At 39.5% G+C, this 20678-nt stretch overlaps 1 protein-coding gene and 1 long non-coding RNA gene across 2 annotated transcripts; one reads left to right on the top strand and one right to left on the bottom strand.

Annotated features, from left to right (window-relative positions):
- Positions 1-181: 181 nt before the first annotated feature.
- On the bottom strand, positions 182-1257 carry LOC122306101 (E3 ubiquitin-protein ligase AIRP2-like). Its single transcript, XM_043118501.1, has 2 exons — positions 1092-1257; positions 182-894 (listed from the first exon to the last, which is right to left on the bottom strand). The coding sequence occupies exons 1-2, from the start codon at positions 1210-1212 to the stop codon at positions 677-679; spliced, it is 339 nt and encodes a 112-aa protein (XP_042974435.1). The 5' UTR covers positions 1213-1257; the 3' UTR covers positions 182-676.
- Positions 1258-9068: 7811 nt separating this feature from the next.
- On the top strand, positions 9069-11318 carry LOC122306993. Its single transcript, XR_006241601.1, has 2 exons — positions 9069-10481; positions 10648-11318. It is a non-coding gene; the product is annotated as an uncharacterized LOC122306993 (long non-coding RNA).
- Positions 11319-20678: the final 9360 nt, after the last annotated feature.

Below are 20678 nucleotides of genomic sequence, written 5' to 3'. Positions count from 1 at the left end.
CATATATAGACTATTATTTTGAAATATAATTTATATATATTTATATATATAATTTGTTTATATATCGACTATCCCGAAATGGTACGCGAAACGGTACCGATATCGAAATATTTCATTTCAGCACCTTGACCAGTACACCATCTGGTACGGTATTCAAAACATTGTGCACTACCATCAAATGAATCCCTTCAAGAGTAGTAAGTAAATCATCCCAATAGTCTCATAAGTACCACAAAGTACACCTTCCCACACGAAGCCAATCCACTACCATCTTAGAGTCACTTTCAATAATCACACTAAAAAGAATTAGCCTTTTACACAAAACAATCCCCTCTGTAATAGCCCTTAACTCAGCCCCAGTATTAGTACCCTGACCAAAATGAACTGAGAAGGCTCCATACACAATACCGAGATCATCTCTTATCACTCCCCCTCCCCTAGAACTCCCCGGATTTCCATGGTAACTCCCATAAGTATCCCGAATTCACTCTCTTTAAAGCTCCTCGGCAAAATGGGCAAGATTCTGACCTTGTGTTTCTTTGAAATACAAAAGCAAAGAAAGACTGTAACTTAAGAATCACAGCTACTCACCATCATTACAAATTGACAGTAAAATATAATGGCAAGCAAAGGAGGAAAATAAGATGTCGGAATACCAGTCATGGTAGCAATTGATTCACATGGCATGACTGCAGTTTGGCAAAACTATTTTGGTGCATGGCTCCAAACAGATCCCACACTCATCTTCTCTCTCCAAATCTACATCTGAAAGCTTCTTCCACTTATCCTTTGATTTCTTTATGACTGCCATACCCAAGCCATGAAATTCACCTCCAGTAGTTTCCAAGTCTAATGAGTCATTGTAGAGATGCTGAAGAGATGGTAATATAACAGCTGCAGTAACGAGTATAATCAGTAAGTGAAGAATCAGCACAACACATGATATTATCATCCTACTCAAATATTTCTAGTTTTTAAATTTTGAAAAACTGAATGTATCCTTTCAGTGAATCAAATTATAATCATAGTAAGCTAATTATTCTCATGGTCTAATTATATCCTTTCGATGAAGTTTAACATTGTTTACATACAATAGAATTCACCAATTGTAGCTTTCTTTCCAAATGAAGAGAGATTTGGCTTCCCATCTGTGCACACCCAAATAAGAAATAAATTAACAAGCATACCAAACTTTAAAGAAATGGGAACCATCTTATATTCATACTTGCATTGTATCTCATAATTTCACAAGTAGAAACTAACCTTGTATACAACTATGTGAAAAAGGTTTAAATAAAAATTGTTGGGAGCTGTTCTGACTTAGAGACGATTCTAAATAAAAGAGGGACGAAATTTAACGTGGTTCGGCAATTGCCTACGTCCACAGCTGCTGTAATTTCACTATAAAACGATTTTTACAGAAAACTCTCTCACCCACTCTCTACACTGTCTGCACACACACAGCTCTCTGTTTTCTCTCTTCCACGCTTTGCTGCGCTCCTTTGCTACACACTGATACTCACTTAAGCTCTCCTATTTATAGGAGAGCATATCAGTACTATGCAGCAAATTGCTGCATGATTTTTGGGAGGTGGGGAGGTGCCTAACAAAAGCACCGAACGGTGCCTTCGGTGCCTAACATGCCAAAATAGTAAACGGTGCATGGCTCCGTTTACTTCTTTGTCTCCATCTGCAACAATCTCCCACTTGGAGACAAATGAGTCTACATATCTTCATAGCAATTATCACAGCAACTTCAAATCATGCCTTTAAGTACGGAGGCCAACTGAAGCTATACACAGCTTCAGTTTGTCAGCAGTAACTACTTTTGTAAACATGTCTGCTGGGTTTTCTGCTCCTCGAATCTTCTCAAGTATCAGCTGTCCACTATCGAGAAGAGATCGGATAAAATGGTATCGCAACTGTATGTGTTTTGTTCTGGAATGAAAGGCTGGATTCTTTGCAAGAAAAATAGCACTCTGACTATCACTGTGCAGAATGCCTTTTTCATTCTTCTTTCCCAATTCCTCCAAGAATGACTGCAACCAAACCATTTCCTTCCCTGCTTCAGTTATAGCAACGTATTCAGCTTCTGTAGTTGAGAGAGCAACAATCTTCTGTAACTTAGAAGCCCACGATACAGCTGTACCACCCAGCGTATACACAAATCCAGTAGTACTTTTTCTGCTGTTAACGTCACCTGCTAAATCAGCATCTACATATCCCTGTAGTTTTAAACCTGCTTTTGTAAAGCATAGTGACGTATCTGAAGAGCCTTGTAGATATCTCAAAATCCACTTAACTGCTTCCCAATGCTGCTTTCCTGGATTACTCATGTACCTGCTCACAGCTCCCACTGCTTGTGCAATATCTGGCCTTGTACAGACCATGGCGTACATAAGACTACCAATAGCAGATGCATAGGGTATTCTGTCCATGCATTCTTGCTCTTCCTCCGTCTTTGGCGACTGATCCTTAGTTAGTCAAAAGTGACTAGCTAAGGGTGTGCTCACTGGTTTCGCCTTGTCCATGTTAAACCTTTTGAGCACCTTCTTCACATACTCCTCCTGCGAGAGCTTGAGAGTATCATTAGACCTATCTCTAATAATTCTCATACCAAGGATTTGTTTTGCAGCACCCAAATCCTTCATCTCAAATTGCTTTGACAACTGCTTCTTCAGTTTATTGATCTCCTCGATGCTTGACCCTGCAACGAGCATATCATCTACATACAACAGTAGGATAATATAAGAGTTGTCAAAGTTCTTCATATAGCAACAATGGTCAGCCTGCAGTCTTGTAAATCCATTACTGCACATGAAGTTGTCAAACTTCCGGTACCATTGTCGTGGAGCTTGTTTTAGGCCATACAAGCTCTTCTTCAGTTTGCAAACTAGATTCTCTTTTCCCTTCACTGAGAATCCTTGTGGCTGGTGCATATAAATGTCTTCCTCCAAATCACCATGAAGGAATGCAGTCTTCACATCTAACTGCTCAAGATGTAGATTCTCTGCAGCCACAATTGCCAACACTAGCCTGATCGTAGTCAATTTTACAACTGGGGAAAAAATGTCTGTGTAGTCGACACCTTCTTTTTGTTGAAACCCCTTCACGACCATTCTGGCTTTGTAGCGCTTGCTACCATTGTGCTCTTCCTTAATTCTGTACACCCATTTATTGTGCAAAGCCTTCTTGCCTTTTGGAAGCTTAGTTAGCTCCCATGTCTGATTTGACATCAGTGACTCCATCTCATCTTGCATGGCTTTCTCCCACTTGATCGAATCTTCAATTTGTAGAGCTTCATCATAACTTTCCGGTTCACCACTATCTGTTAGCAAGATGTAGTATAGAGATGGTGAGAACCGCTGTGGTGGCCTGATCGTCCTTGAAGATCTTCGAATAACAGTGAGTGGTGTACGTTGTTCGATCTGTGGATCATCATTCTCTTGATCCTCGTTTTGATCAGTGTTGACTCGAGTAACATCAAAGTCAACAACCTCAGGTTTCTTTGGCTGCTCCTCAGGTTCAGCTTGTGACCTTCTTTCCGCTCCAGACTTCCTCTGGTAGATCGAACTTTAAGGGAACTGAAGGTCCCCGATTAATCAAATAGGCTGCAGTGTTAACTGCATCAGCCCAAAAACATTCAGGCAATCCTGAATTCAGCCTCATGCTTCTAGCACGTTCGTTGAGAGTTCTGTTCATAAGTTCAGCTACGCCATTCTGCTGCGGTGTCCCGGGAATAGTCTTCTGAAATCTAATCCCATTTGCAGCACAGAATTCTTTGAACCCTCCGTCGATGTACTCTCCTCCATTGTCTGACCTCAGACATTTTAACTTCAAGCCTGTTTCATTTTCAACCATGGCTCTCCACTTCTTGAAAGTATCAAATGTGTCAGATTTATTTTTCAAAAAATAAACCCATACTTTCCTGCTTGAGTCATCAATAAAGGAAACATAGTACCGCGATCCTCCAAGAGAAGCGACTGGGGATGGCCCCCACAAATCTGTGTGCACCAACTCCAACTTTGTAGATTTTGGAGTTCTACCATTTTTCAGGAAACTAACTTTTTTCTGTTTCCCAAAAATGCAACCTTCACACATGTCGAAATCAGTTGATTCCAACTTTGGTAACTTCCCCTTGGATAATAGTATTTTCATTCCTTTCTCACTCATGTGACCAAGCCTTTGATGCCATAGGTTGGCATTTGCATCAGCAATTGCAATAGTATCTCTAATGCTTGAAGTCATATATAGAGTACCTGTTTTTGTGCCTCGAGCTACTACCATAGCTCCTTTTGTTATCTTCCACGTGCCACCGGTAAATAGTACCGAATGCCCATCAGCATCAAGTTGTCCTACAGAAATCAGGTTCCTCATGAGCTTGGGAACATATCGCACCTTCTGTAACAACCATGCACTTCCATTGGGCAGATTGATTGGTACATCTCCCATGCCTTCGATTTCCAACGCTTCACCATCTGCTAAGTACACCTTCCCGAAATCACCACTGACATAATTCTGCATGATTTCTCGGTGTGCTGTAGTGTGGAACGAAGCTCCTGAATCTAACACCCAAGATTCAATTTGATTGTCGACTGAAAGAAGTAAGGCATCTTGTAGATCTTCTGTTGTGGCATTAACAGAATCATGCTCATTCTTCTTCTTTGCTTCTTTGCAGTTATTTTTGAAGTGGCCAATCTTGCCACAATTCCAGCACTGTACTTGTTTTCCGGACCTAGATTTACTTCTGCCTCTTCGGGACTTCGATCTGCCCCGATTTGAACTTCTACTAGCTCCTCTACCTCTCGTCTCGAGGTTTAAGGCAGAACTGGAAGTTGATGCTTCTCCTGTATCTCTTCTGCGAACTTCCTCGCTAAGAATATGGTCCCGAATTTCTTGATACTTCATCTTTGTTTTGCCATAAGAATTGCTAATAGCTGTTCTCATGGCCTCCCAGCTTTTTGGCAATTGAGCCAGAGCAATCGGTGCACGTACTTCATCATCAAATTCAATCCCCACTGAAGCTAATTGATTGATGATGGTGTTGAACTCATTCAGATGCTGAATAACTGGAGTTCCTTCTGCCATTCTCAAGTAGAATAGCTTGTACATCAAATGCACTTTGTTATTGGCTAATGGCTGCTCGTACATATCCGATAGAGCTTTCATCAAATCCGCCGTGGTCTTCTCCTTTCCCACATTGTGTGCAACTGATCTTGACAGTGTTAGTCTAATGACTCCCAACACTTGTCTATCAAGGAGACTCCAATCATCATTGCTCATGTCATCTGGCTTTCTTCCTAGGAGTGGAAGATGTAGTTTCTTCCCATAGAGATAATCTTCTATCTGCATTCTCCAGTAGCCAAAGTCTGTACCGTCAAATTTCTCGATACCGGCACCTTTAGCTTCTTCTCCAGCCATGAGTTCAAATTTAAACAAACAAAGATAACCGCTGCGTCCGAAACACTCGAATTAGCTGGAAACGAGTCCGGAATGATCCAAATAGTTTGTCAGCACTATTTGATCATCGCGATGGAACTCCAACTGGCGTGATCTAGCCCAAAATGATCTGCAACACGTGGATGGTTCAGATCCAATATATTGACGCCGAATATCAAAATTTCGACCGTACGGATGAGTCCGGAATGATCCAAATAGTTGGAAAGCACTATTTGATCGTCGAAATTGGACTCCGAATGGCTTAGATCTAGCCAAAAACAGATCTGAAAAAACGGACGGTTCTGATCTGTCTGGCGCGTGAGATACACGCGCTGTACAGTGCGCGTGGGCAAGCGCGTGGCACGTGAGATACACGCGCCTACAGTCTGTGCGCGTGGGGGAGCGTGAGGTCGAACCTCTCTAGGGCGCGTGGGGGCGCGTGAGCGCGTGTGGTGCACGCGTCTTCAACCTCTGGAGCGCGTGGGGCGCGTGGAGTTGCAGCAGATGCACGCGCCGATCTTCTAGAGGCGCGTGTAGCCTCGTCCGACCTCCGTTTTCGATTCCGTTTGCAGCAACGGATTCGTCTCGACGCGAGGAACACCGTGGAGTTGTCAAAAATTGATTTTGAACAATTTGAATTTTCGGACAGCTCGAACCGGTTCTCTGATACCAGTTGTTGGGAGCTGTTCTGACTTAGAGACGATTCTAAATAAAAGAGGGACGAAATTTAACGTGGTTCGGCAATTGCCTACGTCCACAGCTGCTGTAATTTCACTATAAAACGATTTTTACAGAAAACTCTCTCACCCACTCTCTACACTGTCTGCACACACACAGCTCTCTCTGTTTTCTCTCTTCCACACTTTGCTGCGCTCCTTTGCTACACACTGATACTCACTTAAGCTCTCCTATTTATAGGAGAGCATATCAGTACTATGCAGCAAATTGCTGCATGATTTTTGGGAGGTGGGGAGGTGCCTAACAAAAGCACCGAACGGTGCCTTCGGTGCCTAACGTGCCAAAATAGTAAACGGTGCCAAAATAGTAAATGGCACCGTTTACTTCTTTGTCTCCATCTGCAACAAAAATTGCATAGAAGGATATATATATATATATACAGCCCAGTCATTTCGATTTGATATCCATCCAACGGTCAGAAAGTCCCCCCACAAACAAAAGTTACACCTGAGTCCTGATCATATTCTTTATAAAATAAAGTAAATTGACTAAACAAGTAACGGCTAGGAATTCCTAGATCATAAAATTAGTAACCGTAGAGAAGGATATTATTTTGGCCGTTGTATTTCATATTCACTTTAAAACTAGTAACGGCTAGTAATTTCAAAATTTAAAAACCCGTTGAGCTACTATATTCAATGAAGGATACATAGGGGTTGGAATCCTCATATCTTCTTCATTTCGTGTGTGTATATATATATATATATTTTACAATGCTCCTCCATAATTGCAAAACTATGTGCCTGCAGAGAGAAAGAAACAACAACTCGATGAGAGAGAGAGAGAGAGAGAGAGAGAGCGAGAGAGATTGTGGTATTGAGGTTCGACGAGCTGGAGACGACTCACATAAAGGAGGAGAGGCACGCAACAGTTGTCTCCAAATGTTTTCGTCGCTGTCGTCGAGTTTTAAAGGCATTCTTTGCTAGAACTCTCAATGGAAACAACAAGAGATGGCCACAGGAGTTGATGTTCCCCTGCAACAGCAACAGGTACTTCAGATTCCTTTTCTACATCTCAATTCATCTATGTTTGTTTACATTTTGATCTGTTAGTTTTATGTGAAATTAAATTGGCTTTGATTTCTTTTGCATCAATGGATTGAATCTGCAATCGGCTTTTATTTTATGATATGTTTTCGTTTTTTATCTATTAGCTAAAGAACTCTTGAGAAACTCTATCTCACAGGTGAGATGGAGAAAAGGTTTCCATTCCTTATATACATGCAATTACATTGTATATGAAGCCTATAGCAAGGCTCTGTACAACAAGCTAAACTTACATACAAAACATAGTATACATAGCTGGACTTCCAAACAAAGTTTTCCTTTGTCTTGCAATTGTCCCGGTGCATTGATTGTAGAGTAATATGGTCCTCTGTTTTGCTATTGCTAGATTTACAATATCCAATGGTGAGATAACGCTGTCATTAGCTGGACTTGAGGCATTTGGATTTTAATTTCCATAGTAAAGATCTGATAGAATCTAAAGTGGAGTTTTCTTTTGGAACTAATTTGGATTATCGATTCGTAAGTGTTTTTCAATCAATTTGATAGAACCATATAGATTTAGTTTCATTTTATTCGTTTTTAGTCAAACGTAATTCTTAAAATAAATTATCTACGAGTACAAGTCGAAAATGGATGTATGTAGTAAATTTAACTTTCTTTTTGAATTCTTTCAAATGTTCCAGAAACCCCGAAGGATTTTTTTATTTTATTTTAAATATAGGGAAATCACCTTCTGATTTGATGCAATCATGAAATTTAAAGCTGAACAAAAAAGGGTACAAATTTCTCAGTAAATTATTGCATGCTATTTTGTGGATTAATTGCTCGTCTATTGCTTTGAAGTAGTTTAGTGACATTATTTGGCTCTCTTTTTTCAACCAAATCTTGATATTCTTATTTTTGTGTAGTTGTTCTCTTGAGTGGTTCGTTTTTGCATTGCTATTTTTGTGTGGATAATCTCACGGAGTGAGGAAGTATATGCATTGCTGTGCAGAAAAATGGACCGAATACATGCATCTTTAATAGTATGGGCCAACTTTGGTGTGATTGATGCTTATAAAAAAATAACTTCGGTGTGATTGATGTAGCACGAAAAAGATATAGAGTACATTTTGCCGATACAATTCTTCACAACCTTGGTTTTTGTTAGAACCAAAGGATGCACGTAAGTTTAAACATTTTCGACAAATAAAATATGGTCCAGTTTAATGTCTCGAACGATGAAATCCTGAATAATTAGTTTCTGTTTCTGCTCACCTTTCTCCCTTTTTGATTTTGTATTCAGTAGACATAAATTCACTTTATTAATTCAAGAACAATTATAATCCTTTCTTCCATGAGACCCTAAAAGGATAAGTAAACTACATAGTTTAGTATTTGGATGATATGTACATGTTCTACAAGCATGCGGGGCGCTCTCTCTGTCTCTCTCTATTGAAGTTGTATTCAGTAGGAGCTCCAATTAGTTGTAATAGACTCTAGAGTCGCTTTTTTCAATACACGTACTACTTTGCAAGACAATTGTGGTTTTTCTGTTTTTTTATTTATTTATCTTTTTTTTGCATTAAGGGCGTAAACCTCATAATTTTATCTCTCATCTTATCTCTCATCTAATCTCACCTCTAATCTCATCTCATCTCTCATCTCAAATCACATCTTTCATCTCGCATCTCATCCCATCTCTCATCTCGTATCGCATCGCATCTCTAATCCTGCATTGCATCTATCATCTCGCATCGCATCTCTCATCTCACATCACATCTCATTGCATCGCATCTCTCATCTTGCATCGCATCGCATCTTCATCTCGCATCGCATTGCATCGCATCTCATCTCATCTCTTATGTCTCACATGTCATCTCATCACATCTCATCATCTCATCTCTAATCTCATTTCATCTATCTCATCTCATATCATATCATATATCATCTCATCTCATCACAGCATCTCATATTATATCTTTCATGTCATTTCATATCATATCTCATGTCATCTCTCATCTCATGTCATATAAGGTTAACAGTTATTAAAGCTGGCAAGTAAATAGTGTACAAAAAAATATCGATGGTTTGTTGTAAATGGAAGTTTGACAGGAAAAGAGTTATGCGTCTTGAGCTTAGATGGTCGAATTCCGTTTTAAGCTTCTTAGCTAGTGGATCTTGTGCTATTTTTGTGTTCCATTGTGATTTGGGAAGTGACGGCAAAATATTGAATGTGCATTTTTGGTTTGTAATCAAAACAAATTTGGCTAACAATTTCATTGAATAATTAGTGAATTAATTTGGTTTTTGATAGTATGGATTTTTTGAAGTGCAGTAGCCTTAGTTTCAGAGGTTGTGAGTATATTAAATTGTTATCAGAAGTCTTATGGTTGATTACTGTTGGAGAAGTAAGAAGTTCGTTGCCATTAATATATCATCATCTTTAGGCCATAGTCTTAGGGTCTGTGCTAATGGAAACAGAGTCATGGGATCCTATGATTGTATCACAAGTCTTAGAAAATTATCTGAGGTGCATCATTCGTCACTTGATGCAGAATGAGATCAGGAATGTTTGAATCTTCTTCACTTGACAAAGCTTTGGTTTGTTTTTGGTTTTTTGTTTTTTTTTTTTTTTTTTTTTTTTTTTTTTGCTGGGTAGTTGGTTTTTAAATCTCTGAAAGATCTAATATATGAGTATCTGCCTCCTTCAACGACTATGCTTTTGGTTTCTCTTTGCTTCATTTTCGAACACTACTGGGTGGTGGTGGTCTTTTTAAGGTTCGGTTTGACAACATAAAATTTTCATCTCAAACTCAAAATTCTTATAAGAAGTAACCAGGAAGCGTTTTTAAGGTTGAGGCATGATTCATTTTTATTTCTCTAATATTTGAGTACTTAGCTTTTGGTAGATTTAACAAAAGAATTCGCATATTTTAATTTTTACTATCTCATATACTATCTCAAAAGTACACATTCCAGTCTTCAAACATTGATGCTTCTATCTAGAAAGAATATTTTCCTCAATTTCTCTTTTTTTCATTCCGTGGATATATATGAGCCCTGAGTACTTTATAGAAGGGTTTGTGCCATGGAAAGGTTGATCGGGTAGACTTTAGCATATACAGGTTGAAAAGGAAAGTCTAAGGTAGGGTTATCATATTATTTTTTTGGTGTTTTGACATTATTTTTATATTCCTTGCATAATTACATTAATAATCGATTGGAAAGATTTTAAGTTGTGCACTCTTTGAGAACTCTCAATGGAAACAAGAAGAGATGGCCACAGGAGTTGTTGTTCCCCTGCAACAGCAAGAGGTACTTCAGATTCCTTTTCTACATCTCAATTCATCTATGTTTGTTTACTTTTTGATCTGCTAGTTTTATGTGAAATTTTGCTTTGGCTTTGATTTCTTTCGCATCAATGGATTGAATTTGCAATCGGCTTTTATTTTATGATATGATTTAGTTTTTTGTCTATCAGCTAAAGAACTCTTGAGAAATTCTATCTCAAGTGAGGTGAGATGAGATGGATGAGATGACATGAGATTAGGACTTTCATTTGATGCAGTCGTGAAATTTAAAGCTGAACAAAAAAGGGTACGAATTTCTCAGTAAATTATTGCATGCTATTTTGTGGATTAATTGCTCGTCTATTGCTTTGAATTAGTTTAGTGACATTATTTAGCTCTCTTTTTTCAACCAAATCTTGGTATTCTTTTATTTTTGTGTACTTATTCTCTTGAGTGGTTCGTTTTTGCATTGCTATTTTTTTGTGGATAATCTCACGAAGTATGCATTGCTGTGCAGAAAAAGGTACCGAATACTTGCATCTTTACTAGTATGGGTCAACTTTGGTGTGATGATACTCATAAAAAAATAACTTTGGTGTGATTGATGTAGCACGAAAACGATATAGAGTATATTTTGCCGATAGAATTCTTGCACAACCTTGGTTTTTGTTAGAACCCAAGGGATGCACGTAAGTTTAAACATTTTCGACAAATAAAATATGGTCCAGTTTAATGTCTCGAACGATGAAATCCTGAATAATTTAGTTTGTGTTTCTGCACACCTTTCTCCCTTTTTGATTTTGTATTCAGTAGACATAAATTCACTTTATTAATTCAAGAACAGTTATAATCCTTTCTTCCATGAGACCCTAAAAGGATAAGTATTTGGATGATATGTACATGTTCTAGAAGCATGCGGAGCTCTCTGTCTCTCTCTCTCTCTTTCTACTAAAGTTGTATTCTGGAGGAATTCCAATTAGTTGTAATAGACTCTAAAGACGCTTTTTTCAATACATCAACTACTTTTTCTTTTTCTTTTTGCATTACAGGCGTAAACCTCATCATCTTATCTCTCATCTAATCTCACATTTCATCTCATCATCTCATTTCATCCCATCTCTCATCTCACATTGCATCTCTCATCTCGCATCGCATCTCGCATTGCATCTCACATCTCTAATCCTACATTGCATCTCTCATCTCGCATCGCATCTCACATCTCTAATCCTACATTGCATCTCTCGTCTCACATCGCAACGCATTTCACATCTCTCATCTCATCTCATCTCTCATATCGTATTGCATCTCTCATCTTGCATCACATCTCTCATCTCACATCGCATCTCTCATCTTGCATCACATCTCTCATCTCACATCGCATCACATCACATCTTCATCTCGCATCGCATCTCATCTGATCTCATCACAATACTAATTTGCAAGACAATTGTGTGTGTGTGTGTGTTTTTTGTTTTGTTTTTTTTTTTTGCATTACGAGCGTAAACGTCATCATCTTATCTCTTAGCTTAATATCACCTCTTATCTCATCTTATCTCATATTATCTCATCTCGCATCGCATCTCACATCTCTAATCCTAAGATTGCATTTGTCGGCATTGCCAACACATCTCGCATCTCTCATCCCGCATCACATCTCTCATCTCATCTCATCGCATCGCATCGCATCTCTCATATCGTATCGCATCTCTCATCTTGCATCACATCTCTCATCTCGCATCGCATCTCTCATATCGTATCGCATCTCTCATCTTGCATCACATCTCTCATCTCACATCGCATCTCACATCTCTAATCCTACATTGCATCTATTGGCATTGCAACGCATCACGCATCGCGCATCTCTCGTCTCATCTCATCTTAATATGAAGTTACCAAGATGAGGCATAATTCATTTTAATTTCTTTAATATTTGAGTACTTGGCTTTTGGTGGATTTAACAAAAGAATTCGCATACTTTAATTTCCACTACCTCAAAAGTACACATTGGAGTCTTCATACATTGATGATTCTATCTTGAAAGAATATTTTCCTCAATTTCTCTTCCTTTCATTCTGTATATATATATGTATACATATGTATATATGTATATATATATATATGAGCCCTAAATACTTTATAGAAGGGTTTGTGCCTTGTGGTGGAAAGGTTGATCATGTAGACTTTAGGATATACAGGTTGAAACGGAAGGTTTAAGGTAGGGTTATCATATTATTTTTTTTTATGTTTTTGCACATTATTTTTATATTCCTTACGTTAATAAACTCTTGGAAAGATTTTAAGTTGTGCACTCATTGAGAAATTTGAAGTTGTGCATATGATAACTTCTTAAAGTAGGCATTTCATAATTATTATGGTTGGTTAAGTGGATACTTGGTAGCAATGGGTCCACAACTGAGGAAGTCAGGACGTACTTCCTTACCTGGGACTGTAGAATTAAGAGTGGCTTCTTGGGTCCATATTCCTGATTCCAGGTATCTTCGATGTGCATCTATGACGGTTTCTTGCAAATATGTATTTGAGCGATATTTGAGTGCGCAAGCGTAAATATTTGAGTGATATCACTCAAATGTTCTATTTGAGTGATAAAGTCCTCCAGATTAAGTTTCAACTGTTCTGGTAGATGCTAAGTTTCAAGATGATTGTCAATTGAGTAATGCTACATACAATTGTAGAGTATGCAAGCGTCGCACAATAATTTTGAAAATTAATTTTTTTTAATATGAGTCTCGTATTTACTCATATTTTTTGCAAGTCTCATCTCATATATTATTCCTACAAACTCACGAGGAATAAGGGATTCATTCATATAAAGGTGGTAATTACACATCCGAAGTGGGAGCTATAGTTGCTGCCCCATCAAGACCTAATCTTGATCGACCCTGGCATGGTGCTGCCATAGGGGGCGGATGCATTTTCCTTCTAGGAGGCAATCATATTCTCAGGAAGGACACTTTGACCGACATGCCATTGGAAGGCACTTTGATGGCCCTTATCTCTATAATGAGAATGGACATGGAATGGCCATTTTATATGAGAGTGAGTTTTTCGTTTTGGTTTCATTTTTTTAAGGATAAATCGCTTTTTTCATAACCTTTTAGTGAGTCATAATATTTCTTATTGTAGTAATAATGCCTTTTGGAGATTACATGGAGCCTAGAAGGTTTCGCTCGTGTTTGGATTATACTGATCCATTAGCTTTTCATGGTATGAAGTTTATGTTCAATATTGATTTTATTTTCTTAGAATGCTTACTATATCATATGGATCATTAAAATGGCTGTATATTTCAGTTAATTATGGGGCCAACAACAGTATTTACCCTCGTGATTATTATGGCCCTGATATGAGGAATCCTTATTAGCTTATCTTACTTCACTTGTTATATTGACATAATGTTATTTTACGACAATTTCCTGTCGGAATCTGGTGGAGGTTCATATTCAACTTTCCATGGGAGTGACCGCCCATATGGGCAATGGCTATTACTATTAGATTCTCTGACAGGTGGTAATACATGCTCTACTTTTCCAATTTTTAATTTGTGGCTGTGAATTCTCATCTCTCATCTCTCATATCTCTCATGTCATATCTCATATCATATCTCATCTCATCACAGCATCTCATATCTCATCTTCCATCTCATTTCACATCATATCTCATCTCATCACAGCATCTCTTATCTTATCTTTCATCTCATCTCATATCATATCTCATCTCATCTCTCATCTCCTCTCATCTCTCATCTCTCATCTCATATATCATCGCATCTCATCTCATATATCATATCTCATATTTCATCTCATCTCATATATTATCTCTCATCTCATATTCACATCTCATCCTATCTCATCCCTCATCTCATCTCTTAAGGGTTTATAATTGGGTTTAGTTGGAAGGGATCTTAGTCAGATTAGCCAGCATCGAGATACCCCCTTGCTTTCCAACAAAAGCTACTACGGAGGAGGTAGTCCTTGGAGAGAAGCACCAATAGGGGTGACAGGCCAAGAAGGGCAGAAAGCCCGCGGCAAAGGGGAGTCGAGCAAAGGCTTCCCGTGTGGTCTGAGAAGGACTCCCACTAGGGCAAATGAGAACCATAGCAGGTGGGTTCGCCAGTGCTGGCAGAGGGTCTAGGAAAAAGGCACACACTAGAGAGGCCCAATACAAAGAAGTGTACTCGGTCACGTACCGCCTGGCCAAGTACAGAAGGAGCGAGCCTGCCCCCATAATCTCCTTCAGAGAAGGTGATAAGGAATGAGCCTTTACCCGCACAACGACACCTTGGTGATAATCACGCTAGTCGCCAACTTCACTACAAAGATGATCCTTATCAATAATCACAGCTCAACAGACATCCTACTTTGGGAAGCATTCACACTCGCCTTAGAATAGATACTACCCAACTCCAACTAGCTCCAATGCTGCACAAGGACTTTTATACGGAGACAGTTTGGCCAGTCAAGACCATCACTCTCTCCGTCTTGTAGGGCAATGCTCCCTACACGGCCTCTATCATGGTGGACTTCTTAGTTGTGTGAAGGCCCCATAATCTTGCAACGCCATAATTGGCCGACCAATCCTCAAGAACCTAAAAGCAATCACCTCTACCTTCCATCTGAAGATGAAGTTCCTGACCTATTCCCAACCTTTCAGGGAGTGGGAGAAATTTGGGGAGAACAAGTCCTAACGCGGGAATGATACATGCAGGAGCTAAAACCAAGAGCTGGCAGGGTCCACATGGCCTGCTCTCCAACCCATTAAGAAGGTAAAGCTTTAGAGGAGGAGGTGACAACTGAGGAGGGTTAGGTATACGCCATACATGAAGCCATGGCTAACCTTCGTCAAATGACTCAACCTGCAGGTCTAGAGAAGGAGTGGAGTGTGTGTATAGAAAAAATAAGAGAAGAAGCAGGGAGCAAGCCAATCTCCCCATGAGGCTTGCAAATTTGTATTTCTAATTGTTGTACAAACTTTATTAATGAAAAACATAAATTTATGTTAGAAATAGAATGTATAAAATCAATATCTCCATCAAACCCATATATCAATCAATGGAATCTGCAAAGATGATGGGTGTAATTTTTAAGGCTGCTTGATCCCTCCCAGGGTGAAGTGCGGGCTACTCCTTAGGTACTCAATGACTTACTTCCCTCGTAAGCATCAACAGGCAAGAGTGGGTCTAGTCCCAAATTTCCATATACTTACCTCCCCGCGGAGCTTCAAAGGGCGAGATGGGTCAAAGGCCATTTCCTTCCTCTAGCAGGAGAGAGCAGGTTCAGTCCTACGGCCGCCCGATAACTTACCTTGACCTCTACTGCAATGAAGGGTGGGATCAGTGCCAACCTAACCCTCACCAACCTTCCTCACGATGCCAACAAACAGGAGTGGGTACAATCATAAACTGTCCGAACAACCTACCTCTCCGTGAGAGCCAGTAGGTAGAACCAACCCCTGGCTCGGTCTGACCTCTTGGTTGTCCAAACAACTTACCCCGTCCCCATCATGGCAAAGTGCAGACATGGCCTAAGGCATCCTTATCCCACCCTCGACACAATGCAGGTTAGTCCTTTGACTACCAGATATGACTCTAAAAAAGAATATCTCCTTCAACGGAGTGCAAGTGTACTTCGCTGCTCTTCAGCAAAACAACTTAGGTTTGCAAAGTCCCAAAGGTTATCTAAACTAACCAAGCTGACTCTCGTAGGTTGACAGCCCACAACTCCTGCCGACCTTCTCATCAGGCACCAACAAGTCAATCCAACATATGCTGAAAAATCAGGGCAAGTCCAGTCTTAATGTGTTGCTCGAACCCTCCTTGCCTACAAGGGTCAACGAGATGAGTTCAACCTAAATGCATTGCTCAGCCTCCACTAAAGAATCAGGGCAAGTCCAGCCTTAAGGTGCTGCTCAACCCCAGGGTCAATGAGGTGAGTTTAGTCACCGCCACTGAAGAATCAGGGCAATTTCAGCCTTAATGAGTTGCTCGACCCTCCCTTGCCAAGTGCATGGGTCAATGAGGAGGGTCCGATCTCTTGAACACCCAACCTTCTCCAAAGAATCAAGGCGAGTCTAGCCTTAATGTGCTACTTGACCCCCCCTTGCCAAGCACAAGGGTCAATAAGGTGGCCCGATCTCTCGACTGCCTGGCCTTTTCCAAAGACATAGGGTGAGTCTTGCCTTAATGAGCTGCTCGACCCCCCTTGCCAAGCACAAGGGTCAACGAGGTGGATCCGGTCTCTCAACCGCCTGGCCAACTCAAAAGATACAAGGCAAGTCTAACTTTAATGAGCTACTTGACCCCCCCCCCATGCCAAGCACAAGGGTCAACGAGGCAAGTTTAGCCTAAACACACTACTCGACTGAGGAATCAGGGCAAGTCCAACCTTAATGTGATGCTCAACCCCCATTGCCAAGGGCAAAGTTCAACGAAGTCCACCCTAGCACAAAGGAGGTAGGAGCACACCATCTCGCTAGAACTAAATCCCAGATAACCTTGAGTGAACATGTGGGTGTAGATTGTAGGGAGCCCCTGATCCTCTAACGGAAGGAGAAGAAAAAGCCTGATAGCAAGCATCCCTTGGTACAACAGGGCAGAGAGCCATGCCGCATTAAATACACTCCTTAGAGAGCCACGCTGCATGAAATGCGCCCCTAAGAAAGCCATGATGTATTAAATGCATCATTCAGAGAGCTACACTGCATTAAAGAAGCATGGCGGAAGGAACTACAAAGGGGACACCTCCCCCTGACATAGAGCACGAGCAATTGATCCCAATGATCAGGTATAAAAGGCAAATCCCAGGTATCAGGAACCCTTTTTAGACTCTCTGAACTTTTTACTTACTTACACTTTGCTCTACATTAATACTGACTTTGGCATCAGAGACTCCCTTGCCGCCACCATGGCCCCGTCTCGTGGTATTTATTTTGTATTCATAGGCCCAAGACAGAAGATCTAGTTGCTGAGAGCCTAGCCCAAAAGCATGCAAACACGACGTTAATAATCATCATTTGATTTTCATATCATTATGATCTCATTGCATCCTCATCTCCATAACCATCACTATCCATCTTATTACATCATTATTCATACTTATCATCATCTCATCATCATCTTTTCATATTATTATTATTGAGACCATCCTCCTATTTTATCATTAGTATCATAATGACTCTATAAGTTAAAGTTGAGTGTTTAGAAAAAGTCATAGCATATAAGATTAAAATGAAGCTGGCTTAAGGCACAAATGAATTTTTCTCGAAGTTTGACAATGATATTTGTACATTTTTCATTTTTATTTTTTATATTGTTAGTGTTCATGTTATTTATTGTTGTTATTGTATATTAATGTTTTTGTTAATTTATTCCCTAATGTTGGCAAAAGATTGTGTGATGAAAATTTGTTAATAGGTGAAGTTATCTTTAAGTTGTTATAGAATTATAGGTTTAATATATTATTTATTAATTTTACCAATATTTTTTTTAAGAAGAGGATAGGACCTCAATTTTATTGATAGCCCTCGCTTATGACGGAGGAATACCGTGGTAACAATCAGGACATGTGAGATTTACACATATTCAATAAAAACATCCCATGCATCAGAAAAAACAACCTATAAACCAAAACAAATACTAAACACAAAAAAACCATTAATCAAAGGAAAATAACCCAATACAATAATCTATAGAAAATTGAAACTATCTTAGATGTAACGAAGGCATCCCTGAATGTTCCATGCGAATTAGTCCTCGCATCACTCGGGGAGTTTCCGCCAAGTTTGAACAAACCAAATCTGAACCAGAAGCCCTATGCTTTGCCAACCAATCTTCTACTTTATTTCCTTCTCTAAAAATATGGTGCACCGAACAAACCATGGAGTTCGTAATGTCAAGAACTTCCTCCCAGAAATCCTCCAAGTACCGCACCCCATATCTTCTAATCCTCCTCCACGATATCACAACCATAGAGTCAAGTTCTATTTCAACGTAATTAACACCCAAAGATTTACATACCTTGAGCCCCTGAAGGAGTGCTAAGAGCTTCGCTTTATTATTACGACCTGTGCCAATGAGGCGCCCGAGTTGCCCATACTGCTACCATCTGTGTTCATATTAAACCAACCAATCGCTGGTCAGTGCCAAGCAATAGCTTTACAACGCCGTTCTGAAGGAAACATAGGCTAAACTTGCAAGCTTTCCAGTCCCTGCATATCAAAACAAGAGAGGTGAGAAATCTTACGCATCTAGTGACACAGGAGACCAATCCACCAGTGAATGGAATGCAAGAATTCTATAACAGACTCAAACCATCCCTCCATATGCGCCAGGCATCTTCTCCACCAAATTCTCCTTGTGATGACAATCGATAAAATCCCCACTATTATTTCAACCTGAGTCGAGGATTTCACATGGCAAAACCAAGTCTGCACAGTTTCTTTCTAGGTACGGCCAAGCGATATACCAAATAGAGCTCCAAAGTAATGTCAAATCTTGCTAGCAAATTCACCTGCAAAAAGCACATGGTTCTGATCTTCATAATTGCCAGTTGCACAACAATCACACTAGGAAGTAATAGGAATGCCAATACGACGAAGTTGATCATCCACACTCAAGGCTAAATTCCAAGCCTTCCACGTATGGATAGACATTTAAAGAGGAAGTCTTTTATGCCACATCCATGAATGTCATTCTAAGATGCAACCCCTGATACGAACATAGTCCCAAGCTGATTTGGTGGAAAACAAACCAGTTTCATTTTTAGTCCAAATCAACACATCTGAACCTAGTTTCCTATTTCTTAGAGCCTCCAAAATCCCCTCAAAATTATCCAGCCGAACTAATTACAAAAGTAGATCCATATCCCAACAATTAGATAATTTACAATCCTTAACTTTAAGTAAAGAGTGACCCACAATTTATATATCATCAATTAAAGGACCGCTATCTTGCCATTTGTCATACCAAAAGAATACACTCCCCTCTTTTAAACGCCACTTTGAATTATTCATGACCATCAAGAGGCATTTAATAATCATTTTCCAAAATCATGTACCCTTTATTGCATCAATCAGGGTCCAAGGCTTAGAACTCACGTACTTTTCTTTGAAAAAATTAGCCCATAAAGATTTACCTTGAATAAGATTCCAAGCAAACCCGGTGTGTAGGGCTTTTTGCATATCATCAAGGTGCCTCAGACCCAAGCCACCTTCCTCAACTGTAATGGATTGCAGGACTTGTAAAACAGCAAAAAGATGAAGGGCCACACTTGATAAAACATGCCATAATAATATAAGTCTGCCACCCACCCATAGAAGTTTGATCTTCCATTCAGAGATTTTCTTTTGAACTTTAGACACCATTTCCTAGGAGTGATCTCTTGAGTGCCAGAGGAATTTTTTAGAGCAAAATAAGGCAGTTTTTTATTGATTCATATGTTGACCAGACCAACATTCATACTTTTTTAGCAAGACCAACAGCTCCCTGATGGATCTTGAGCTGCCATTAGTGAAAATCACCACATCTTCAGCATACATAAGATTAGAAATTATAGTCGTACCTCGAGCCTGTGAGAATTGACCAAATTTTTTTGCCTCCACACTTTGCTTGATCAGTTGAGAGAACTTCTTGTAATATGATGAACAAATAGGGTGAGAGGGGATCACCTTGTCACAAACTATGGCCTCCTTGAAAAAAATCCTTTTTTAGTGCCATACATCATACTAGAGTACCAAGGAGCCGAAATACAAGCCCTGATAAGAGCACAAAACTGTGGAGAGAAACTAAAACATCGAATGACCTCCAATAGGAAATTCCATTTCACTCGATCATAAGCCTTTGCCATATCCACTTTAAGATGTTTCTACCATGAGCCTTCTTATTGATGGAATTAACCATTTACTGTGTAAGGCTAATATTTTCAAAGATGCTTCTCCCCCGAGATAAAAGCACTTTGTTCCCATGAGATCATTCTTGAGAGGAAACCTATCAAGCGATTAACAATGATTTTGAAGCAGATTTTATAAAATACCGAGCAAAGACTAATAGGTCTAAACTTATGAAAACCTGAAAGCATATCAACCTTTGGAATTAAGACAAGAAGAGAAGCCGTAAAAATTCTTGGAAGCTGGTTGGACAAAAAAATAAATAAATAAATAAAATAATTCAGATATAACTTCCAAGACATCTTCTTTCACATCCTCCCAA

Source organism: Carya illinoinensis, chromosome 4 (assembly GCF_018687715.1).
Source record: "Carya illinoinensis cultivar Pawnee chromosome 4, C.illinoinensisPawnee_v1, whole genome shotgun sequence".
Classification (NCBI taxonomy): Eukaryota; Viridiplantae; Streptophyta; class Magnoliopsida; order Fagales; family Juglandaceae; genus Carya; species Carya illinoinensis.
The sequence above is the reverse complement of the archived record's forward strand: the minus strand, read 5'-3'. Positions and strand labels throughout refer to the sequence as shown.

Excerpts from the sequence above, each read along its gene's own strand:
- LOC122306101 (XM_043118501.1), bottom strand. The coding sequence starts at position 1,212 with ATGGTTCCCATTTCTTTAAAGTTTGGTATGCTTGTTAATTTATTTCTT. Across the intron at positions 895-1,091 it reads TACAATTGGTGAATTCTATT|CTGTTATATTACCATCTCTT; the intron begins GTATGTAAACAA and ends TCGTTACTGCAG.